This window comes from Camelus ferus, chromosome X (assembly GCF_009834535.1).
Source record: "Camelus ferus isolate YT-003-E chromosome X, BCGSAC_Cfer_1.0, whole genome shotgun sequence".
NCBI lineage: Eukaryota > Metazoa > Chordata > Mammalia > Artiodactyla > Camelidae > Camelus > Camelus ferus.
Genome location: NC_045732.1, coordinates 68,914,010 through 68,940,384, shown reverse-complemented (window position 1 = coordinate 68,940,384; position 26,375 = coordinate 68,914,010). Strand labels below are relative to the sequence as shown.

The 26,375-nt window shown below is 39.1% G+C and overlaps 2 protein-coding genes across 7 annotated transcripts in view; one reads left to right on the top strand and one right to left on the bottom strand.

Annotated features, from left to right (window-relative positions):
• Positions 1–21,939, top strand: part of MID2 (midline 2) — an 85,533-nt gene extending 63,594 nt beyond the window's left edge. For 4 of the 6 annotated variants that reach the window (XM_032474481.1, XM_032474479.1, XM_032474478.1 and 1 more), the window contains exons 6-10: positions 6,942–7,069; positions 8,169–8,402; positions 14,862–15,023; positions 16,456–16,663; positions 17,026–21,939. In XM_032474481.1, the coding sequence (XP_032330372.1) occupies positions 6,942–7,069; positions 8,169–8,402; positions 14,862–15,023; positions 16,456–16,663; positions 17,026–17,428 (1,135 nt within the window). In that variant the 3' untranslated portion in view covers positions 17,429–21,939. The remainder of the gene's footprint in view (positions 1–6,941; positions 7,070–8,168; positions 8,403–14,861; positions 15,024–16,455; positions 16,664–17,025) is intronic. The other 2 variants (XM_032474482.1, XM_032474480.1) reach the window with 1 other exon arrangement.
• Positions 21,940–24,223: 2,284 nt separating this feature from the next.
• Positions 24,224–26,375, bottom strand: part of LOC116661875 (testis-expressed protein 13B-like) — a 2,940-nt gene continuing 788 nt past the window's right edge. Inside the window, 1 exon segment of the mRNA XM_032474691.1 lies at positions 24,224–24,294. Coding sequence (XP_032330582.1) covers positions 24,224–24,294 — 71 coding nt within the window.

Below are 26,375 nucleotides of genomic sequence, written 5' to 3'. Positions count from 1 at the left end.
CTTCATTTGTGCTTTGGCCACATACCTTCTTTGTTCCATAGCTTCTGTTTTGACCCCATTCTAGTTGATCTCACATCCACTTTTAAAGTCATTCATGTCTCTCCTGTCTGAAAAATAATACCCACAGCCTTCTTCTACCTCACATTCACTCCAGCTACTGCCATATCTTTCTCCTTCACTTCACGGCAAACTTCTTGAAAGACTTTTCACTTCCCCACCTCTAATTTACTCTTCTTAAACCTTTAAAATTATTTATATTAAGGTAATACATGTACCTAGTTAAATAGTCAAATTTTGCTAATAGTAAAACTGTAAGAAATAGCAATCTCCTCTCATCTCCAGTTTCTGCTCTCCAATAAGAATACTGAACATTTACTTTGTGCTGGGCATTATTCTAAGCCTTTATAAGTATTAACTCATTTAACTCTCAGAAAAACCTTATGTGATAGACACTATTATTATTCCCATTTTGCAAGTGAGAGACTGAGACTCAGAGAGGCTATGTGACTCCCCTAAGACTAACCAACTAGTTTAGGGGCAGAGGGAGGATTCAAATCTAGGGAGTCTAGTGCCATAGTCTACACTTTTACAACAAAGCCAAGCAATTTCAGTTCTATTAGGTGTTTCTATTGACATAACCTTTATGTTTCTAAATGACATCCTTATATTGTTTTTTTTCCATTTTAAATATTAACAATTGAGTTCTGTGAATTTGGTAAAATTTTATCCATTATTTATTCAAATATTTTTATGCTGCCTCCTTTTGCTCTTACAGGGATTCCAGTTATATGTGTATTAGGCTGCTTGAAGTTGTCCTCAGCTCACTGATACCCTGTTCATCTTTTTTTCGCTATGTTTCATTTTGATAGTTTCTAATGATAATGTCTTCAAGCTTACTAACCTTTTTATTCTGTAATGCCTAATTAACCTGTCTAATGTATTTTTCATCTCAGATATTATAGTTTTCACCTCTAGAAGTTCAATTTGAGTCTTTTTATACCTTTCATATATCTACTTAACATATTTAGCCTTTCCTCTAATTTTTGAACATATGGAATACAGTCATAATAATTGCTTTAATGTCTAATTCTAATCTTTGTCAGTTCTGTATCAGTTTCAACCAGTTGCCTTTTTCTCCTCATAATGGGTTTTATTTTCTTGCTTCTTTGCATGTCTGGTTATTTCTTTTTTCTTTTCTTTTCTTTTTTTTTTTTTTTTTTTTGCACGTCTTTTATTGGATGCCGAACATTGTGAATTTTATCTTATTGGGTGCTGTATATTTTTGTGTTTCTATAAATATCCCTAAACTTTGTTCCAGGACACAATTAAATTACTTAAAAATAGCTTGTTCCTTTCAGGTCTTGCTTTTTAGATTTGTTAGGTGGTATCAGAGCAATGTTTAGTCCAGGGGAAATTCTTCCCCACTACTGAGGCAAGACCCTTCTGAGTACTCTACTGGGTGCCCCATGAATCATGAGACTTTCTGGTCTGGCTGGTGGGAACAGACATTATTCCTGGCCCTGTGGGAGCATTAGGGGTTTTTCCCTCTAATCTTTTTGGGTGACTCTTTCTCTGGAATTGGGCAGTTTCTTCACATGTGTGTGTTGATCAGTATTTTGTTGAATATTAGAGAACCTTCTGAAAGTCTCCAGAATTTTCTGTGCAGCTTTCTCCTCCTTTCTAGTACTCTGCCCTCCGAATTCCAACTAACTTAGTCTTCTTAGATTCTCAGCTCTGTGTTCTTAATTAAGGATTCCATTGGGTACCACATGATTTCCCCTTCATGTACCATTTTTTCCCTTAATTTTGTTGAAAAAAAAATGTTCCCATAGCTTCCTAAGAAAAAGCACAAGGGAAATAAATTTTTGATAATTTTTTGTTTAAATAATATTTAAAATCTATTTTCTAATTTGATAGGTTGGAAATAAATTTTCCCTGTAATTTTGAAAGCACAGCTCTATTGTCGCCTAAGTTCTAGTGTTGTATTGAGAAGTCCACTGCTATTTTGATTCCTGATCTTTTGAATGTGACCTATATTTTAAAATCTGAAGCTTTGAAATTCTTATCTTTAATTCACTTTTTCTGAAATTTCACCAAGATATGCCTTGGTGTGGGTCTTTTATCACTAAATGAGTCTTTCCAATCTGAAGACTACTGACTTTCAGTTCTGGGAAATTGTCTTTTGTTATTTGCTAATGATTTCCTCCTCTCTTCTCTCCTCTCTTTCTGGGACTCTAATTAGTCAACATTTGGGCATCCTAATTTTTCCTTCTAACTTAAAAAAATCTTTTATCTCCTATTTTCCATGACTTTGTCTTCTTGTTCTAAGATGTTTCCTTAATTTTTCATCCAATCCTTCTATTAAAATTTTAAATTAAGCATTCATGTATTTATTTATAAGAGCTCTTTCTTGATCTTCGCTTCTTTTTAGCATTCTGTCCTTGCTTTCTGTATACAAACTATTTGTTTATCGTCCTGATGATATTGACGATCATTGAAAAAGTTGTCTTACATTGTCTTGGTTTCCTCCAAGTTCCTTTTCTCTGTTAGTTTGTTTTAGTTTCTTTCTTTCCCTAGATGTTTGGGAAGATTTTTGCTGCCTGTTTGATTTTAAGCACCAAAAGGTGACTGGAAGATCTGAGGGGGTGGGAACAGTTTGTTTCTTGGTGAAATTTGCTATAGGATTATAAAGCAAAATACAGATTTTTATTGAGTGTACCCTAAGTGTCAGTTCCATAGGTGTTTCCTCTTGGGTCAGTTACCCCTGGAAGGAATCCACCAATCTCCTGCTTCTAGAGGGGGACTCAGGGTATAAGTCTGACTGCAACTATTTTGGAAGCCAAGCAAGAAAAGGATTTTAAGACTGCTTTTAGTATGGCATCAGGATGAGAGAGGGGTAGTCTCTGGTTGAGTGAATCTGGCAGTCTAGCTCTTCCTCATGCAAACATTCAACTAACTGTCGTTCTAAATCAGCTTGATGTTTTTGGCTTCCTGATCCAGCTTTCTCTGCTCTGTTGTTGGTTACCACTCATCCATCCCTTTCTAGTTTCCAAACACTTGTTGACAATCTCTTACTTGCGCACATCTCTTTTCCGTTCTCTTTGTCTTTATGGATTTCTGATTTTTTTTCTTTGTCATTTCAGTGGGATTTCATGAGAGCAGAGATAAAACATATATTTAAACTACTGTATGTAATCATGCCCACTCACTCTTCAACTCTCTGAAATGTCTTCTGCCGCTACCATACTATTGAAAGTGTTCTTTCCTGGATCACCAAATGAACACCTTTGTTTTATCTTATTGTTTCATTTTACTTGGTCTCTTAGTAACATTTGTCCCTATTGACCATTTTTACTTGAAAATTCTCTGCCCTTAGCTTGAGAACACTCCTGATTTTCTTCCTACCTGTCTGGTTTCATTTGCCTTTGTGAGCAACTCTTCCTTGACCTATTTCTATAATGCTATTGTTCTTTGTGATCCTGTCTTAAGCTATTGTCTTTTCTTACTACATATTCTCCCTGTTGCAAACTTATAGCTCCTAGGGCTTCAGTTATCATCTAGCTGTTGATGATTCCCAACTCTATATCTAAATCTTCTTTTCATGGGCTTAGGAATAGCCTATGGAGTAGGTGGAATAGATGGCTAACTATGTGGTATGGCTTGAGAATCTCCTACCCAACCTAAATATCTTTCTCACTGACCTCTCATAGGATCTGAAATTCTTCCCCACCATTATTCATTGTATTGTATTAAGAACCAAGACTTCAGTTAAAATGAAATTTTACCTGGGAGAGTTATTCCTCCCCTCCTTACAAATGACAATGACAATTATTGTATTATCCCTAACAGAGATCAAAGCCTTGAGAGATAGCTAATGTGTTTTGCTTAAACATAGAAAGACAGACACACACAGACACACACACACACAGACACACACACACGCACACACACACACACATACCTCAATGTCATTTTTATCTCATCCTTAACTTTCCAGCCACTGTTAACATTTGGGAATACCATATATGTGTGTGTGTGTGTGTGTGTGTGTGTGTGTGTGTGTGTGTGTGTGTGTGTGTAAAACAATAATAAATAAATAAATAAATAAAAATAAATAAATATAATATATATCACAAAGATCATGCTGTGTATACTGCATTTTACCCTATGTTTGAAGTTTAATGATGTATCACAAACTTTCCCCTGTCATTGGATATTTTTGTATAGCCTGATTTCCAGTGGCCTTGCAATGTTTCATCTTTTAATGTATAAGACATTACTTAGCTCAGTCGCCATTGTTAGATGTGTTGCACACAGTGTGTTGAGTGCCCTTGTAGTTGTATCTTTGCATATATCATAGTTATTTCCTTAGTGAAAAAAAATTGTGAAGTACTTAGAGAGCAGAACATCCAGTTTGCAAGTAGGAACTTCTGTGTAGCACATGAGGAAAGAATGATTTAAATTATTCTAGTAATTCCAGTTCAACAAGTGCCATCACTGTTTTCCTCTTCTAAAGAGATGATTGGACTTGCGTAATAATGTTCAGCTTTTCACAGAGGAGGTAAATGTCATCTCAAGACCTATAGGAGATTGGGTTCATATTTAGATTTATATAACTGGTTATATTCATATATTTAAATACTGAGGAACCCCCTTCACTGTCTCACAGAACAGAGCAAGACTTACCTGTGCTTCAAGTTCATTAGCCTGTTAAGGCAAGGACTGAGATATGCTGGCCATGTATACTTTCTCTTTTTGGTCTTAATTAGGCCAATTTAATTAAAATTCTCTGTATCTAAAATGTTGCCTTCTACTTAATGAAAGATATTTTAGTGCGGTTTATGTATAATGCCAAATACAGAATATTTAACACTTCTCACATTTTATAGATAATCTATAAGATCAGATGTTCTTAAAGTTCAGCATGACACGATACAGTAGCAATCTTTGCTTATGAATTCTTTACTAAGGCAGACCAAGTTATAATTCAGGATTGCCTTTTAAACATCTATTCAAAAACACATACAACTGTAGAACTACTGTATATGTGTGATTGGTAGGGGTGCTTTTGCCAATTCATTAGAAGGATTAAAGTAGAGAAGATATACCATTAGCACAAATTTTGTCAATTATGTGATAATAAGGCTCAATAATTAAAAACAAAATCACAGATGAAAAAAAATTTATGAAATAGAACTGTGCTGTCAAAGAATATTTACACTTTAAGCTATTTTGATATTTAATGCTAAATTTGGCCTCCAAAAGTTGAATCAATTTCAGTCCTAAGAAAAACATGTAGGCATTACTTAATATAGGCATAAAAATCTCCCACGATGTCATTATAATCTTAAATGCGATCTCATTTTAATTTACATTTCTTTGATTTCTCATTTAATTGGACTTTTAAATACATTTGTCAGCTGTTTGTTTTCATGTTTTATGAATTAACTTTCTGTTTTATTTCTTTACACCCTTTTCACCACATTACTTTCTGCTCATTCCCAGACACCTTAAAACCTTCCCTGCCTCCAGTTTTGACCCCCTCCAGTGTATCAACTGCAGCTGGAGTATTGTTCTTGAAACAAATTTGAGCACATCACTCCTCTGCCTAAAATGCTTCAGTGGCTCTCGTTGTATTAGTCTTTCATTTATTTATCCTCGCCTGAAATTTATTCTGAAATACCTCTATCTTCAGAAACAGCCAAAAGCTATTGTCAGTAGATGTGTAGCAGGGTATATGTGCATAAGGATATGTATTTGTTTAACTCTCATCCCCACAACTAGTTCACCATAAAAGTTTCCTCTCTGGTCTTCCTACATTCAATGCCTCTTTCCTCCACCCTAAGTGCATATTGTTTCCGAATTAATGTTTCTTTCCATTCTGTTATTTGCATGCTCAAGGATCTTCATTGGTTCTGATTCAGGTCTGGCACAGGGCCTAAACATGTATGTTTTGATCAAAGCTCAGAGATAATTCTGATTTGGAACAATGGTTAAGAATTGCTGTAATATGTAAAAATATATTTTATTTTTAAAAAGAAGAACTGTCTAAATGGTTAAGGGTATAGAGTTTAGAATCCAATGAACATGGGTTCAGTTAATATTTCTTTTTTTTCCTCACCCTTACTGGTTGTGTGACCTTGAGCAAGTTACTTAACCTTTCTATGTCTCATTTACAAAATGGAAATAACATAGACTACGCAGGGTTAGGGTAAGGAGTAACTTAGGTAATGTATGTAAAGTACATGCATGGTGTCTTATACTAAATGCTCAATAAAGGTTAGCAGTTGTGTTGTTGTTGTTAGTCATTCAATGATTCATTCAACAATTATTTGCTATATGTCCAACACTGTGTTAGGGACCATGGAAGATTATAAGAGTTACAAAATATGAAACCTGCTCTTGAGACACTTAGAATTAGTTGGGGAGATAAAGCTAGCATATTATTATATAATTAGAGAATGATAAAGTTAAATGTAAACCTTATAAAAGATCAAACAAAGTGTACTATGTAGGGGGAGGTTTTAACCAAGCCCCAGCATGCTGACTTGTTGATTAGCATAAAAAATAGAGGGGGAGAAAAAATTCTCCTAAGCCACCCTTACCAAGCCTTCAGAGGTCTAGTTTTTATGCTGCCTGCCAGATGGAAAATGATGCAGAGGGGAAAAAATCCTGTATTTACTTCTCCAAATTAAGACAGGATGGGGGAGTATGTTTGAGGGGTGACCATATGTGAATAAATATGGTATAACCCTTGATTGGTTTCTGATGATTAAAATTTAAATGGTTTCCATTGGAAAAGCAAAGATATGATATTTTTTCATTTAGTGAATCAAGCCCTACCAGTCATTTATTTTCACCTTGTTAAGCCAGAAATCAAACACTAGATAAAGGTTGCAAACCTATTTTGATGTATATTGATGTACTTTTCTCTCTTCCAGGGTCGCTATGGCAACTGCATCTTCTCAAGTTCTGATTCCAGACATCAATTTTAATGATGCCTTTGAAAACTTTGCTTTAGATTTTTCCAGAGAAAAGAAATTGCTGGAGGGGTTAGATTATTTAACAGGTGTGAAAATGCTGTGCTTTCCTTCCTATTTTAATCCTCTTTTTTTGGGGGGGGGTGCTTTCACTTTAAAATAATCTGAAAAGGACAACATTTATAATGAAGATGCTTTTATAACCTTTAAAACAATACATATGTCTTTTTAGATAGAATATGTTTTAGTTCATGTAATGAACTAAAGAGAGATGATTTGTCAAAAAGTCCCAGGGGCAGAATGGGTGTACCATCCATACTCAAAGGTAAAAAGCTAGAGTTGCCAATGGATTTCTCCTTATGAGCCTATCATTAATATATTGTCACTTGTCAATAGGGGTAGAACTTGGGTGGTAATTAAAGAATATTAGAGAATGTCTCACATGGGTATAGGTACCACTCAAATGATTTTAAGGAAATTTAGGAATTAGCAGATTAGGAAGAAAAATATAAGAAATATCTGACTTGCAGACAATTGTAGAAAATGAGGGATACAACTAGACTGTCAAAAATGCTGGCTACCTTCAGAATTGTTGAATGATCATTTCATGAGAAAAATATACACACACAATAACTTTGTATTTGTAGTTATCTTTGTTGCTATATTAAAATAGCTGTCATTTATTGAACATCTACTTTATGCCAAACAATCTATATTAATTTTGTATCATGATCCATACAATGAATCTGTGAGGTAATTACCATCCTCATTTTACAGATGAGGGAACTCATTTTACTTTGCACAATTAACCCATATTAATACTGCCAAAATACATAATAAAACTTTTTTGAAATTAAAAGAAATAGGTTGAAGGTCACATAAGAAAACCAAGTGACCACTTTGCTCTAATAAGTACATATGTGTTTGTGCCGGCAGAGTAGACAATGGGCAATCATCTCAATAACAGATCTTTGCCTAAAATATCTTTATCATTGAAGCAAAAGTGGTTTTGGGGAACTTGAGGTCTCAGCACTTTGCTGCAGGTTGTATGGTACGTGCAATCTAAAGCTTCTTATTAAGAAAACCTCCTTTCCACGAGATGTCGGGTTGGGCAGCAGCAGTAATGACTGTACAGTTCCAGAACAGAGAGTGTGCTCTCCTTACCTTCTTTTCCACCTTTCCTTACAGCCCCAAACCCACCATCTATCCGAGAGGAACTCTGTACTGCCTCCCATGACACCATTACAGTCCACTGGATCTCGGATGATGAGTTCAGCATCAGCTCCTATGAGCTTCAGTACACCATATTCACTGGCCAGGCTAACTTCATCAGTAAGTCATGGTGTAGTTGGGGCCTGTGGCCAGAGATAAGGAAATGTAAGGAAGCAGTAAGCTGCTCAAGATTGGCCGGGGCGCCACGAGGCAAGTGTTTGTAAGACATGTTAGGTTGTTTAGTATAGTGTTTTGTAGACAGTGCAAGCACTCCTAGGGCATTGCAAAGACCTTACTGATGGGTGACAAGCAAGTTGTGTATTTCCTTGCTGGGCAGTCACTGGGGCCACTCCCATTGGTTTATGTAATCTTTAGCCTTTCCTCAGTTAATCCATATCACTCCATTCTCCCCAGTCAGATCACAGCTCAGAATTCGTCCCTGGGTAGCCAAGCCACCACCATTTCTGATTCTATGTGTGTGAACATCCCTCTCCTTGACTCTCCTTCCACTTCATTATCATGGTAAAATACATTCTGTTCAAAGACTACCACTTCTTTCACCAAACCTGTTTGTATCAGTGAATAAGTGACAAGCCTCCTGCCTCTGTCACTCTTCCCTTTACCTCTTCTCCCTTTCCTCTAAGAGTTACACCAAATATAAAAACATAGCTTTGGGCCACCAAATGAAAGATGTTTATAAAGCAGTCATTTAGCTCACATGTTACGGTTTCACTTTCTGATGAACTGGAGCGAGACAAGGCAGAATAGGACCTTAACTTGAGCTGCAAGTTCCCCTCAATGTGCTGGGGGGAAGTGGAAATGAAAGCAGAATTAAAGCTGGATCCGAGACTGGAACTGGTTCACACCCTAAGTTTGCATCTGTGTAGCTGCAAATTAGTATTTTCTTTTTACCTTGTGTTTGTGCTTCTGTGTCTGACTTCACAGACCCCCATGAGAGAAGTTTTTCTGACCAAACCCTCCTGAGAGACGTCCTTTTCTTGTTTTGTGACAGTTCTGGGCCACATGGTAGAGTGGGGAGGTGAGAGAACATTTGAGGTCAAACTCTAAAAAACACTTGCCTCGTACAGCTCCAACCTAAGCCACTTGGCCCTGGTAGCTGTGTTCCTGGGTGTTTCTTCAGGTCATGAGGTCACAAACGCTAAGGCCTCCTCACTATACTTGTTTGCACTTGCGTCCCCTGCCCTGGAAAGTCTTAAAGTCAGTAACTGGGCTTCTCTTTCCTGATGTGGGGACAGCAGTGGTCTGCTGGGAGTTGACAAGTCCAAGAAGTGACAAAGATCAAAAGGCTATCACCTCTATTTTCAAGGATATGTGGGCTTCTGAAAAGAAAGCTTAAAGGATAATTCTTAATAGCAATAGAATCATAGCATCTTAGAATTGGAAGGGACCTAAGAGGTCATCTAGTCAAATCTTCTCATCTACCAGATACCCTGTGGGTGATTGTCCTATCTCGTCTCGAATATTTCCAGTGATGGGTAGCTGAATTCTAACAAAATAGCCCATTCAGTTGGTGTGCAGCTATAAATAATTGTCAGTGCTTCCTTATAAAAGGCCCAATTCTTCCTCCTAGTGAATAATAATAACAAAATAATTTACATATGTATTAGGCTTTTTTATTTACAAATGCTTCCATATACTTATCTCATTTGGTCCTCATGACTTCTTACTTAGCCTTATGAAATAGATGATATTAATTCTATTTTATAGATGTAGAAACTGAGGCTCAAGTTAAATGAGTTGTCCAAGGTCACAAAGCTACAAACTGATGGCGTCAAGAATTGAACCCAAGTCTGTCAGACTTCAAGCTTAATGCTCCTTGAATTAAACCATAGCTACCGATTAGTCCTAGTCCTGCCCCTTTGTGCCTCACTAACAAACCTAATCTATCTTTCACATGACAGTTCTTCAGATAATTTTAGGTAGCTTTCATGTCCCTTCTAAATTTTCTCTTTTCCAGGCTAAACATCTTCAGTTCTTTGAATTGCTCCTCATGTGACATGGTTTCAGACCCTTTAACCATCCTGGTATCCTTTTTATGGACACACTCCTGTTTGTCAAAGTGCTTTATAAAATGTGTTGTCAAAAAAGTTTTAAAAAAGTACTTCGAAAGTGGTCTGACCACTGCAGAGGTTAGCTGAATTATTGCTCTTTTGTGTTAGCTGATGTCCCCCTGCCGTATACCCTTTCCAGCAGCCACATTGACTACGGTCTTCACTGAGTATCTGGTCAGCTGAAATTCCCCGGTATTCCAAATCCTATTCCTATGGGATTGAGTGCCTAAACGGAATTACATCACCGTGAATTTATTCCTATGACATTTTATCTGGTTAGTTCTGACTCCTCATTCCACCCTGCCAAAATCCTTTTGTATCTAGTTTCTGCCTTTGAGTATGTTTACTTTCCTTCCCAGCCTCCCTTCTATGTCTTCCTCCTCTGATCATTAATCCAAAAGTGAAATAGAACAGGGACAAGGGCAGGGCCCTGAAGCAAAATTTTGGATGGCAATGCCCAGATAAGTTGAATCTATTTTGCTAGGAATAAATATTCATAAAGATACCAGTCCTTCATGTGGGTTTGACCTGCCACAGTTAGACAGAACCCTGGTTCTGAGAGCTACTTTCCCTTGGGGTTTTCCCACATTATCCTTTTTTAAAAACCACTTTATTGAGGTATAATTGACATACCAAGAGTTGTCAATCAACAGATGAATGGATAAAGAAAATGTGGTATATACATAAAATGGAATGTTATTAAGCCTTTAAAAAGAAGGAAATCTGCTGTGTGCAATAAGATGGATGAACCTGGAGGGTATTATGCTAAGTGAAATAAGCCAGACACAGAAGGACAAATCCTACATGATACCACCTATATGAAGAATCTTAAAATAGTCAAGCCCCACATTTTCTTTAACCAGAAATTTCTTCCTTGTTGATAAGAATTTTGTCTGGAGAAGTAATTCCACACCCCCACCCCTTTTAGACTTCCTCCTTCATTTTAAACGTTCTCCTCACCTTATGTAAGGTTTGAAATGATCACAAGCCAATAATGTTGCAGATGATGCTGTTAGCTAAATGAGAATTCCAACAGATGTTTGGATGACGGTCTTCCCCATTGCTGCATATCTTTCCCCTGTTTCAGTTTTACATTTTGCATTATGAAAGTGCTGACTATAACCTGTCTGGCCAGGCAGTCTGTAAAATACTGCCACAAAGATATAACTTCTATTTTCCCTTCTTTTCATCCTCATGCAAATGCTCTCTGCTGTGCATTTACACTCAGGTTCATAGGCTTCCATATTGTGGTCTTTCCCTTTTGAACAAGGTGTACACTTCCATTACCATAATTCAGTCATAAATGCCATCTCACCAAGTCTCAGTGATACCCAGAGGATCATGTATTTACCTTTTTTAAATTTAGAAATGATTTCAAAATTACAGAAAGTTTGCAAGACTAGCATAAAGAATGCCCATATACTCTTTACCCAGATTCACCCATTGTTAATATTTTGCCTCATTTCCTTTATCATTTGCCAACATTCTCTGTTTCTGTTTTTTTTCCTGAACCATTTGAGAGTTAATTGCATACATCATGGTCTTTCACCTCTAAATTCTTCAGTGTGTGTTTCCTAAGAATAAGGAAATTGTCTTATGTATCCACAGTACAGTTATCAACTTTAAGAGATTTGACATTGATGCAGTATTTTTAACTAATCCACCATTCATATTCCAATCTTGACAGCTGATCCAGTAATATACTTTATAACATTAAAAGATCCAATATTGTCCTATATAGTCTAGGATCAGGTATTGGATTTAATTGTTATATTTCTAGCCTCCTCTAATCTGGAACATTTTCTCAGCCTTTGTCTTTAATGACATTGATATTTTTTAAAGTGCTCTTTTATTTACTTATTATGCTTTTCCTTATTTTGGGTTTCTCTGATGTTTCCTAGTGATTATATTCAGATAATGCATTCCTGGTTGGCATACTACATAAGAGATGTGTTCTCTTTAGAACATCACGTCTGGAGACACACAATGTCTACTTGCCCTTCGTTGGTGATGCTGATTTTGATCACCTGATCAAGGGTGTTGCCTAATTTCTTCTCTGCATAGTTACTGTTTTTCCTTTTGCAACTAATAAGCAATCTGTGCAGTGATACTTTAAGATGATGAAAATACCCTGCTTCCTCATCAAACCCATTCCACTCCCACCCTTGTTTTAGCATCAATCAATAATTCTCACCTGATCCAATCTTTACGCTGATGATGGCAAAATGATAATTTTCCAACTGAGTATTCCCTCCCACATTGACAAGTTGATATTCTGCATTCTACTGTAAGCAAATATCTCACTTTTCGTTTATTTTTCTACTTATCAGTGTGGACTCATGAATTCTCTTTTTTCAATGGTTTATAATTCTTTACCACCCTTACTTATTTTGCTGCTCAGATTGCCCACATCTAGCCAGTGGGAGCCTTTTAAGCTGACTCAAGGGTCCTTATAGTCTCCCATCATTCTTTTGAGCACTTCCTTTCCAGCATAACAAAATGTTCTAGGCTCATTTTCACTGTATCCTGCCTTAGCCTTGAAATCAGCCATTTTTCTAAGGAACCCTGGTTCCTTTTAGTGGGAGAATGTTATTAAAGACCAAGACCTGGGTACTAGAAACATACACATACACGCATGTACATATGCATATATACACATAATATACATACACACATATTTAACATGGCTTCATTTGTTTCTGTTTGCCTTCAGTTTTAGACCCTACTCTTCCCATTCATATTGACTTCATTTAAATTTTTTGAGTTTGTAAAACAACAATATGTTTCCAAAAGGGAAAACTATACACAAAAGGTAGACTCAGAGAAGTGTCATTCTCTCCTGTATTCTTTTAATTCTCTTCCCCCATCCCCATCCCTTGTAAGTAGCAACTTCATTATTGTCTGATTTTTCTTCCTGTCGTTATTGCTGTTTTGTAAATCTAAGAAAATATATGTATGTTTTCTTATTTGCCTTTCTTTCTTGCAAAAAAAGGTAGCATACTATATATGCTCTTTTGCAATTTGCTTTTTAAAATTAATAGCATATCTTGGAAATAACTCCATATCAGTTTATAGAGATCTTCCTCATTCTTTTTTATGGCTGCAAAGTACTCCACTGTGAAGTTTGTTTTATATTGTTAGAAGTATATCTGGAAGATCATATATTTCCTCCTTTGTATTAAAATTTAATGTACAGTTTATGATTCATACTGTGTGTATTGGTACATAGACAGCCCTCAAACATTGTTTCTGACCCTTATCCTTTTCTGTGTTTTCATGAGAATCACTGAACATCTCCATCAATTCTTCCTTCTGTAGCATATCTATTTGCACTCCATTGTGCTTCTTTTTTCTGGTTTTAATTTAGACTTTTTCTACCTCCACCCCCTCCAAATTAGGTCTAAAACCCTCCTGATCATATCTCTTTCAAAACACTTATTATTATTTTCAGTTTTCAACCTCAATAAACCCTTTGCTACAGCTGCATAGAAGTGACTAAATTCACCACTCATTTTTCCTGTCTTTTCTTTTCCACCCTCTGGTAGAATTATGGTTAAAGAGCAGTTAACTGACTGAAAAGCAGATAACAGAAGAGAGAAGTCTAGATAATTCACAGACTAGAATGTCGATCCCTCTTTTACTAAAAGTTAAGTCAAATACATGTTTTTAATTATGTATGTTTTTCTCTGTTTAAATCAATGTTTATGGTCTAAAGAGTTTCAAAATCAGAAACCTAGATCTCTGATCCCTTTCCCTGCTTGGGAGGGAAGAAGGTTCCAGATGGTAACATGTTCCTCAACCACCCAACCTCAAACGAATATTGGAATCAGAACCAAGAAGGGGTAGTGTCAAGTGAGGAGATGACATTTCACTTTATTATGTCACCTCCTTGGCTTCCCTGTGGTACTTTGGAGCCCAGCTAGTTTTGGAAGTAAACTGGAGGATGGGGTGAGAGAGTTGAATCATAAGCCCTGAAAGCTTTGCTACCTTGTGGAAACAAAGGAACATTATGTTCACTCCATGAATTGTGAGGTAGTGGAGAGAACACTGGACTAAGATTGAAGAGACCAGGATTCTACTCTCAGTACCATCACCATCTATCTGTGGCCTTGGGCAAGTCACTTTTCTTCCCCTCATCTTAGTTTCCTATTTGTAACATGAGGGAAATACAGTGTCTACATGTCCTTTTGCCTCTGAGATTCCATGTTACTGTGCTTTGCACAGAACTGCTCCATCCATCATAAGAGATCAAACTCAAATCTCAGAGGATCGGACCTTTGAGGTAAATATCTAAACACTTCATAAAAGAGATGATTCTGTGATTTTGTATAGAAGTTTTTACTGTGTTATTTGGCAGCAAACTGAAGTAACCTAACTTTCACTAGTGGTTACATTCAATTACCAGAAATGAGGAGCCTGGCATAAGCTTAGCTCCGTGGGAGAAGAGAAGTAGAGGAGGTTCATCTCACTGTGTCTTCCAGGACTCAAAAGAAAACAAAATGAAATTCACTTTTGGGGGCAGCTTATGATGAATTTTCAGTGTGCTTCTTATCCTGTCTCTATTACCTTAACATCCTTGTCTTTCCCCACGTTGCAGGCCTGTATAATTCCGTGGATAGCTGGATGATTGTGCCCAACATTAAACAGAACCATTACACAGTTCATGGACTTCAGAGTGGGACACGCTACATCTTCATTGTTAAAGCCATAAACCAAGCAGGCAGCCGGAACAGTGAACCTACTCGACTTAAAACAAATAGTACGTTGTGGTGATTCCAAAATGATAGATCAGTTTTCCCTCCCTGCCAGCGAGTACACTGAGCCTGACACTGGCACCCACGGCAGTGCGAGAGACAGAGGCACTGCGTACAAGAGCTTTACTGTTGGAGTTTGTGCTTTGGGCCAGGGGTTGGTTTGTGCCCCTGGGAGATATGTGGACACGGAGATGTACATAAAATAGCTGGTGGCTTGGGAGGCTGTTAGTGAAGAGTTTTTCTCTGCACTCCACCTCCACGCATGAGGGACAATTGAGTAAAAAAGAACTATTTGTGATAATATGGTAAAATGCTACCACAGAGAAGCCATACCTGTTAGGAATGCTTTTGACTGAAAGTGACAGAAAAATACAGCTAATTTAGCTTAACAAATAGTGTTTGTTAGCAGCTTAAACAATAGGACTTTTCTCTATCTCACACATAGTAAGAAGTTTGAAGGTAGGTGGTTCGGGGCTGGTGCAGCAGCTCTGTGATGTCGTAAAAGACCCAGGCTCCTTCTCCCACTGGTTTTGGTTTATTGACACGTGGTCATGACCTGGCCACTGCAACCTCTTTATGTTATATTTCCTTTCACAACAGAAAGAAGGGAAAGTGTTGGCACACATGATGGCTATCCCTTTTATCGAGAAAGCTGGCACTTTCCCAGAAGTTTCCCCAACCCTATCTGACTTAGCTTCCATCTTCTTAGCTACCCCAGCAGCAAGGGAGGCTAGAAGTGTGAGGATTTAGCTTTCCTGGCCTCTACAGTGAAAGTGGGTAAGAAAGAAAAAGTAGGAAGTGGCTGTTATATTCACCAATGGTACGTACCAGACATGTTTTGTATAATACAACTCTTGCCATCCCCAGCCATTGGCTCCTAGTAACTAACTGGTTTTGTCATATGACTATAAGGAGTTCTTGTTGTGAATGATCCTACACAACAGATATTTTCCCTAATTATCAATGATGCAGCAGTCACTCTAACAAAGTTACCTAGTTATATGTTATTTACCTCACAGTAGTGAGAGGGCAAAAAATTGTCCTGTTGTTCAGTTGTTCTCAGTCTTTTTTTTTGTTCTGCCACCAAGCAGCAATTATCTCATCTATTCCCTCACTTTGTCTCACATCACATACTCCTTCCTCTGAAATCTGCTCAAATCCCAAACCACCCACTGAAATAAAACAAAGTACAAAATTTATTTGAGAACCTGAGACCCTGAGAGCCCTCTTTTAATTTGATACTTTATGAAGAGGGGCGGCTTATTTTAATTTTATTGAAAACAGTGGCCCCTGGCCTGCTTCCTTAATGTAATCCAAACACCACTGACTCAAGAATGATCATCATATTGAGGCTCCTCTGGTAGTGATGGTCCTGGAGGACAAAGATACAATCTTTAAATACTTCCCCATGCATTTTCTTTTTTCTACTTTTTTCAGGCCAACCCTTTAAACTGGATCCCAAAATGACTCACAAGAAGTTGAAAATCTCCAATGATGGACTGCAGATGGAAAAGGATGAAAGCTCTCTGAAGAAGAGCCATACCCCAGAGAGGTTTAGTGGCACAGGGTGCTATGGGGCAGCAGGAAATATATTCATTGACAGTGGCTGCCACTACTGGGAGGTGGTCATGGGTTCCTCAACATGGTGAGTAGGTCCCATTTTTCTTTTCTCTTCTCTCCCCTGTTGTTAGGTTCCTGGGAGATTCAGTTCTATAGCACAAACAGAATACCAGAAAGTCAAGGCCAAAAGGCATGTGATGGAAACCAATCCTAGGAAAATTTGCCAGCTTTTTAAAAATAAAATCATGGAAAATATACTGAGCTAGGAGTTGAGAATTACAGCATTCTAATTGCTAACTTTTTTTTTTAAAGCTCTAGCGCTAGATCGAAATATAAACTGTTTAAGGAAGAAATAAGTATTCTGCTTCTTAGATATCCTATATGAGGTTGAGCACAACTCAGGTCATAATAAATACTTACTTCTCTCTCCTTTGCACTGTATCACAGGTATGCAATTGGCATTGCCTACAAATCAGCTCCCAAGAATGAATGGATTGGCAAGAACGCCTCCTCGTGGGTCTTCTCTCGATGCAATAGTAACTTCGTAGTGAGACATAACAACAAGGAAATGCTGGTGGATGTGCCCCCACAGTTGAAGCGTCTGGGTGTCCTTCTGGATTATGACAACAACATGCTGTCTTTCTATGACCCAGCTAACTCTCTCCATCTTCATACTTTTGACGTGACCTTCATTCTTCCCGTTTGTCCAACATTCACAATCTGGAACAAATCCCTAATGATCCTGTCTGGCTTGCCTGCCCCAGATTTTATTGATTACCCTGAGCGGCAGGAATGCAACTGCAGGCCTCAAGAATCCCCTTATGTTTCTGGGATGAAAGCTTGCCATTAAGTTTCAAGAGAGCATAGAATTCATTGGCTCTCTAGTTCAGCAGTTCTTCCCCTCCTAAACCTCAGTTAGTGTCCAATATACAAGATACAAAATAAAGTTCATTTGAAGCATCCAAAATAACTAGATATTATAGATTTAATTTTTGTGCATTAAAGCTTGTATCTGAATTAATATATTGAGTTTCTCAGAACAAATTATCTGAGTAGTCTGGGTTCAAGCCATTGGAGAAGGAATTTGGAGAATGCCCCTCTTGTTCTGGGAGAATGAAAAATTCCCAGTGATTCAGGAGTAAAATGATATTGGAAGGAATTAGGGTAATTCCAGGTAAATAATGTAGAAAGATGCTCTGAACAAGGGGCTAGCCAGCTGGAAAGCAGGGATATGTCACCCTTTCTAGTGCTGGCCAATTTGGCCAAGTAGAATTTTGAAGTGTCAAATGATCCCATGTTATATGTAGCTTTTTATAAAAACCTACAATCAAGGATTTATTATAAAGAAAACATGTATGTGTATATATAATATATATATAAAATGAATAAATAATATATATTATATATTCATTTTATAATTATATATACATAATAAACTTTTTAATTTCCTCATTTGAGTGAGAAATATACTAGAAGGGAAAATAAATTATACCATCCATTTTTTTGTCCCCTAAAGGGAACATCAAGATTAGTCAACATTTCTCCCCTTCCTCCATTAATCCCTCCCTTTGTCCCTCCTGTCACGCACACACATGCACATGCAATAATGACAAAGATGGTGGGAAGAACTGTAGGTTGGATTAGGAGAGACTGGGAGATAAGATTGCACAAGCGATGCTATTTATTGCTGGATAGAAAATTAATCCAGGTAGACGTGTTATATGTAGCACAGTTTCATTGATGCTACCTAATGGAGGAGGTTTGCCTGAATTGTTAAAAAATTCTGTCACAGAGTATTTCAAAGAAATACAGTTTTATTATTCTCAAGTACATACAGCTACCAGAATTAGGAGGGAAAAAAAAGAGTTGCATAATTGAGGGTCTTTAGGAACCTGCTTTATTTACTTAATCAGCAAGAATGGAGTGTTGTAGATGCAAAAACTATTTGCATATAAATGTATTTATATTTTCAGATAAAACACTTCTGAAGTGCTTCAGAATGCCTGAGAATAGTTTGTTTTCTTAAACAGGTTAAATAACCATTCCTCTCGCAATCTTGTTTACATTATTCATTTGTTTAGCCAACCCTTCATGGCAAATGCAGGTGCAGACTTCAACCCAGTCCTTATCACTGTCATTGAAGGGAATCAAGCTTTATGGTCTGTGCTTTTGTCAGTTCCATTGCAGGGATTGGGAATGTCAGAACCAGAGCTTTCTCCTTTCCAGGAGCTTTATCTGCTTCAAGGAGTCTACTTCTTGGGAGTTGTGAAAATATTATTGTTGTACAATGTGGTAGCTGTAACAAGCCCCCAGACTGGAGCCTTGAAACAATGCCAAAACTTCTCCCTTCTTCCCTTCCACCACCTTGGTGGACGTTCATTCATTAATTCATTCAACAAACTACTAGATGCCAGGTACCACGCTGCAGCTGACATTGCTCATACACAGTCCCTGCTGTCAAGTGGCTTACTAGTCTGTAGGAGAGACAAAGTATATAGATCCCCCAAATAACAGTTTTATATTGTTTGTACACCTAACATGGAAAGCAAGACTGATGCAGAATCAGATGGCAGACTCAAACTTACATATCCAGTGGCAAAGTCAGCTTTTTGGTTTTAAAAAGTATATGTATTTGATGCTAATCAGGAAATGAGCAACCTTGGTAAGATTCAGCAGTGCTGGGAGATAGCTCGCTGTGATGGAAAGCTCATCCTAGCCTTCAGACTTAAATAATCTATTTCCTCTGCCATTTACTAACAGTATGACCCAGAAGTACTTCACTTCTCTGAGCCGCTGTTTCCTCTTCTGTACCTACCTCACAAAGCTGCTGCAAAGATTTAAAAAGATAGCACATGTAAATTGCTTAGCACAGCACCTGGCGTTTAGTTAAGTATGGCATTAGTATGGCATCCTTAACTATTAAGTATGGCGTTTAGTTAAATATGCAACAAACATGAATCTCCTCCGCTTAGCCCCAGCCCCAAAACAGTGTAGCAGTGCTTTAAAATGTGTATCTTTCATTTCTAAGTCTCTCCTCTAGGGCCTATCTTTAAATTCTTAAAACAAGAATTTTCCCCCTTCATAAAGCTTTTCACTAGTTCCCATAGCATTCAGTAGAAAGTCCCAATTACTTAAGGTTTGGCTTTTTAAGTTCCTATTTGCTTTCCTAGCTTCATCTTCTGCCACCTTCTCCCTCACACTGATGACTCTAAGCAAGCTTAACTGTTTACAGAAGTTGTTCTCTGGGCCTGGAATAGAGACGTTGTTAACAATAGTGATGCCCAGAGTAAACAGTAGGAATCGTTCTTAAACTTAAGGGAATAGTGTGAAAATGCTACAAGTGCAAAACACTCCACCTCCACCCCAGTCCAGTTTTCTCTACCTTGTCCTTGGGTCTCCCCTGCCATTCATTTTTTGTGCCTTTTAGATTTTAGTACCCTGAGACAAAGCTTCAATTTCCCCACCCTACTTTTGACTCCAGCCTGGTCTGCCTTCCCCCTCTCAACTAGATTATCTCCTGAACCCCTAGACTGGGTGATGTTCTCCTCTTTGGAGCTCCCATGGCACCCTGAGCATGCTCCCCTCTCAGCAATAATCACATTGCATAGCAGTGTTTTTTAAAGTGTGGTCCTCAGACCACCAGTTAAAAGCGTTTTTGGTGTTTGTTAAAACAACTGATTCCTAGACCCCACCCCTGATCTACTCAATTAGAATGTCTGGGCATATAGGTGGAATTTTACATTTTTAACCAGCTTCCCAGGTAATTCTTATGCACACGGAAGTTTAATATGTAAGAATCATCTTTGCCACTAGACTGTGAATACCTTGAGGGCAGGGGCGGTGTTTTTTGGTTTTGCTGTTCTATTTTTAACACCTGTCATAGTATGTGGAACAGAGTAGTTGCCTGGCTAGTGTTTATTGCATGAATGTATGAATGAACAAATGAATAATCAAAGTTTCCCTGTTATACTCTGATATCCATATTGGTGTTTGTTGTTTCCCTGAGCAGAAAAGCTTGGTTACTTCTCCATTTGAGCTGTATTGATACTATTTTGCAAATGTCCCAGGACTCATACATATAAATCAGTGTTGTCCTCCTCAAAAGCTCTTTAGAAGTTAACTTGGGGAATTGTCTGAGCATGTGGCACAATTCTGTTCAATAACTTCAGTCTTTTCAAACTTTGTTCTTTGAATGTGGATTTAAGTTTTGGTTAAAGCTAAAAATCACTCAGAGCTAAGCCTACTGCATAAAGTAGGAAATTAAACTGGGTTTGGGGTAAGCAATGAAGTTTCTGAGCCAAATAATGAAAAGTGCTTTCCAAGAAACAACGTGGTGGCAAAGTACTCAGTGGGGGTGTGGTGAGCCCCAGATGCTTACTTCAGTAAAGTTAAGACTTTCACAGAATACTGGCAACGCCAAGTACCTTCAGAGAATTCATTGACTACCTCTAGTTAAACCCAGTTGGGCAAAGGGAATAGGACCTGTATTTAACATCTTCAAGGAAGATGACTCCATAAGTTTTCATTGTTGTTGCTTTCCTCAGCCTATTCTCCTACAATCCTTTCTGCTAGCAAATTATTCTTTCTCTCTGCAATTTATGCTTATTTCCACTTTTTATATTGTCTTATTGAAGAAAGCACAAAAATAAAGTTAAACCTGTTTTGAGACAATGAAAGAAATTTTAATGCCACATTGGAGTTCTGGCTACTTGTAAGTAAGAGTAACTGCATCTGTATGTGTTTTTATCATGTAATTCCATTGTGTATCTTTGGATGCAGTGAATTTCAAATTGCAGCAAAAATCACTTATATGTTCTTTTCAGCTAAAATACACTAGGTGAATTTTCTAAGCTTCCATGGTTTACATATTTATATATGACTACCTGGATGGAGCAATCCACGGATGGACTTTTTGATAAGCTCAAACATTTGATACCCTTTCTTCTACAGAATGGAGAATGCGAGGCTGACAGATGAGAACCACTCCCACAATTATTTCAATTCCTGAAGCCAACTGCAGCCTCAGAACCATTGGGCTGTACTTGGTTGTGTATTACAGGTTGGCCAGGTTGACTGCCATCAGGTCAGGTGAAACTGCCTTTTACAGTCTGGTCTGCCAGCTTCAGACATATGCTGTATGTTGTTGTCATTGGCTAGAATATTTATTAGATGATTGTTGGACTATTTTTTATCAAATATTCTATCCCAGGCTTGTTTGTACTGGGAGCGCCGGACCAATAGTGTCTCTCCTAGTGACAGAAGTCTGAGCATCTGCGGATTACACAGCCTCATCCCTCTAAAATATCCCAGCCCATCCAAAATGCTATATTATGAATTAAATAAATATATATGTATTCATGAGTTCTTGACTGTCTCTCACTGGCGTTTAAATTGGGGGAAGATTAAAAGCAAGAAGGTCTCAAGTTACTAGAACTGTCTAAATGACCTGGGGAAAATTCTCATATAATTATCATATAATAGGTAGAGATTTGAGCCAAGAGGATCTGGAGCATCTGGAAAGCGAGATCCAATCATGAAGATTCTGATTTCAGGAGCACGATACAGTCAGGAGGACTAAAGAAACGAAGGTACAAGGCCCAAGGAAACACAGCACATTCAGTTTCAGTGATTAGGCCAGATGGTGGGAATTAGGGAAGAACAGAGAAAATCCCAGCGCTGGAACCTAGTTAAGGTTAGGGTAGGGCCAGAAGACATGCGCTGACTTGCTGTTAAACGTCCGGCCTATCAGAGGAGCCTGGGAGGGTTAAGAGATCCCCCCCACCAGATCTGGGCTTGGGTGTACTGTAATCAGAATTACTAAAGAGGGCATGCAATGTGAAGTGAAGTGGGCCAGTCAAGGATGGTAGCTAGAGAAGAGACTTGAAACAGGCTGTCAGACCCAGGGCCTGTAGGATCTAAAGCCCAAAGGCAAGAGAAATAAAATATAAAAGAAACAAAAATTTGGACTATTGGGGTTAGTGGTCCAACTGGAGAACAGCCTGAGCAAAAGCTGAATATGGGGCTATTATCCACAGCTAAGATTTTACACAATTTTGGGAATGTGATGTTTAGAAAGGCTGGCTCCATCTTAATATGCTAGGCCAGAGCAGACATGCAATTCTTTATATTTCCCTACTTAGGAAAAGGCTTGGTCCTAGAGTCTCAATGAAGCTGAGCCTGTAGGTGAGGGTGAGGTGGTCTGTTATAAAGGTTAGGAGTAATGGAGGCCAAGTAGGTTGTTACATGGATATTGGAATATAGCATGATAGCTAATGAGACTGACTCCCCTATTGTGAATTTCTAGGGGTAGAGGATCAAGGTGGTCTTCTACAACTAATTGTTGGGCATAATATGCAGATTACAGTTGTGACTGGTCTGGCCCGGTCATCAAAGAGGCGTTTATTTATATTCTAAGGACTCTACTCATTTCTTTGGGGGCATATTAAAATGAAAAAAGTATTCCTAGCATTTACAATCTGGCAAGGTACCCAATTTAGTAATTCTTCCCAAATAGTTTTTGATCTGTAAACTAGAGTTACTAGAGGCAGCCAAAAAGGGAAGACTTTATTGGACGCACAGGGGTGAGAGATGAAGTTCTCATCAGACTTGTACATCGGAGATACTTAGTAAGTGCTGGTTGAATAGAATTAGAATATGATAAGCAGAACAAGTGGGCCACCTTGTACATTGTGAGCTTTGTCTTAGGTGAACTCCACATCACCACTCATATAATTCCCTTCAGGGCACTATTTCTGGTTCAGCATTCCTACAATTGCCTCTTGGTAATAGGCTATTGTTCTTTATGGCCAGTCTCCTTCAAAGGGAAATTAGAAGAATTAACATATTAGCCATCAGTATTGTGCTAGTGGAGGTGTGTGGGCAAAAATCATATCCCTACCAACTTCTCATTCTACCTCTTCCTTCTCAGAAAACAAGAAAATGTTAACAAAGACTTTCTAGAGGCAATGCTTTTGTTGTCTAACCTGGGGGTGACTGGGGTGGGGGGCAAACTTCAGACTTTCAGGTTTGGAAGGGTCAGCCAGTAATGCCCTGGCAATACTGTATGGGACATATATTGGGCCAAGAGAATCTTTCAAACAACAGAATATAGATGACCCCTCTACTTCCTGTCAGGCTAACCTTGTACACAGAATGCAAAGAAGATCTGCTACTCCTCCCACCAGATTGCAAGTCCCAGAAAAGTGGAATTTGGGCTGATTTTCTCTGATGTACAGTGGCAGGAAAAAGCCATTATGATCTATATATCTTTTTGTCCAGCTCAACTCCCTCAGTGATAAGGGAAGGTGCTGTGATATACCAGAAATGGGACATTCATAGCAAGCAGCTGTCAAGTACATAAGGCCAGGCAAGTCCAAGGCCTGATTTAGCAGGTAAAGATACAAAGAATTACTTTTAGATTCAAACAGTTTATTATTTACACAGTGAAAGAAAAAGTAGCCAAAAGTTCCTGCTCCCAGCGGTCCCTGTCCCAAACACCAAAAAGGATGACACTGAAATAAAAGGGTCCAGAAGACTACAATGGTAGTTGTGGGATATCTAGTTGCTAGGAAGCCAATTCTAGACTGCAGCTAAATGGCTTTATAGTCTGTAGCTTTATGCTGAGGGGGATGAGTCAGGAAGACTCTTACCTCATCAGATCCCAGCAGGTGGGAGGTGATGAAAAACTGTCTCTGGACATTCTCCCAGGGGACAGCTCTGGGAGACAAGGAGGTGAGAGGGAGATGGCCTTAAAGCAGATTCTTATAGGCCTCCCATCTTCCTGCGGTCTGGGAGGATCACAGGTGTTTTGCCAACACTCACTAGCTGTGGTTCAAGCCTTTGCCTGCAGGGCTTATGTAGATAGTGCAAAGCTTCCAGGGTACCATGGTGAAGCTGTTCTACAGCAGCGAGCTGAAGGCCCAGGTACCTTCTCTGGGAGGAACCAAAAGGAAATAAAATGAGGAGTCTGTTGAGGAATTTCCTTTCTTCCTCCTTTCTGCTGACCTTCTATTTATGTCCTTTCATTCTTCTCAGTCTCTTTGGGGTTTGGGATGGGGAGAGGCAGGGATTAAAGGAATAATGGGATGCATAACAAATTCAGGCCCTGTAAGATTCAGTACCAAGGCCAGAGAATCCTAAAGCCCAAGTCCTTTGCTATCTATCTCTGGACCTTAGTTTTTCAACCATGAATTGTAATGTATGAGTAATTTCTAGCTCTAACAGTATTAATTTCCATGAATGCAAATTTAGTGAATAAAGTGGTAAGAGCCTACTTCGCATACCTACACCAAGAATGTCGGAACATGAGGACAGGTCATCAGGAACCCTATGACTGGAGCAGAGAAGAGGATAACATTCCTGTCATTTTAGGACTTCCATCAGATTTCCTTATGGGATGACTATACTCCTCCATACACACTTTGGTTCACTCAGAGCTCCCCTGCCAATCTCCCCCACTTACATCTACCACCATTATTTTTGAGCTTTCCACTTCAGCCCTCTCCCCCATCCTTCTATACTAACTCTACAAGATGCAAATACTGCTCTAGCTAGCCGCGTTTCATTTTCAAATTTCAGGTCAGTTGTCTTACAGTCTTCCATGTGTCCACATAGGAAACTGCCAAAGACATTCCATTTTCCCAGGGCAGAGGCAGTCATTTGATATAGCAACCAGCAAGGGCCCTAGGTGCCACCTTTCCCAATCATAGCCCTTCTTCCTCAAACTTCCACAAATGTTTCCCTTACGTGTCAGAAGAGAGGGTCTTGGCATAGCCATTAGTCCAAGTTATCATTCACTCACTCATTCATTCAACAAGTAATTTATTGATAGCCTCTTTGTGTCAAGTGCTAGAGTTCAGTGATGAATAAAATAGGTAATCTCTGTTCTCATGTTCTCAAAATCTACACGGGAGACAGACCACCAACAAATGAACATCTTTGTAATAATAAGAGCTATCACTGATTGATGGCTTACAGTGTCCCTGACACTATTCTAAGCATTTAAGATATACTAACTAATACAATTCACCCAGCAACACTATGCGGTAAAGCCTATTATTGGCTCCGAAGAACATGAAGAGTTAATCCCTGTGCCCTCGCCCAGACCAGCAGATTCCGTGATGCCCAGTAGCTGCTAGCAAGGATCTTGGCCCTGGCTATCTTTGGCGTTAAGGCTCAGCACCGAAGAAAAGACAGCCTAGCGGCTCCTGGATTCGTGGTTGATCAGACAGGATTCCTAGGACTGCGCTAGACACCCTCAAAACCGCTCCCGCCGCGGTTTTCCCATCCTCTTTTCTCCTCCCTTTTCCCTCCCGCTCTCTAATGCGCCCCCCTTTTCAGGCCGGCCCCTCCCTCTGAGCCGCCTCCTCTCTGAGTCATTTCCCCTTCTCCGCCCCAAAGACCTTGGCTCTCCCTCCAAATCCCTTCCCTCTGGTAGGAAGGAGAGGAAGGGTAAACTGGCTTTGGGAACCAGGTGAGCGCTTTTCCCAGCGAGGACGAAGAAAGCCTCCCGCCGCACCCCCACCCCCGCCCACTCCAGCCGGAGGGACAGGAAATCGAGGGAGTTCCCTCCAGCTGAGCGGCTGGCCTCCCAGTCATCTGAAGGCCCTGGTGGCCGAGCGTGGGTGGTGCCACACCCCGCCCGGTGTCTCCTGGGATGTGAGGAGGGAAGCGGCCGCCCAGTCTGACGGGCCTGCCGCAGGCTCGGGCGGGGTGAGCTCAGCAAGCTGGGGAGAGACCTCGCTGCCCTCGAAGCTAGGGGCAGGGAGGGCCCGGCCGCCAGGCCCCGGAAGCTCGTC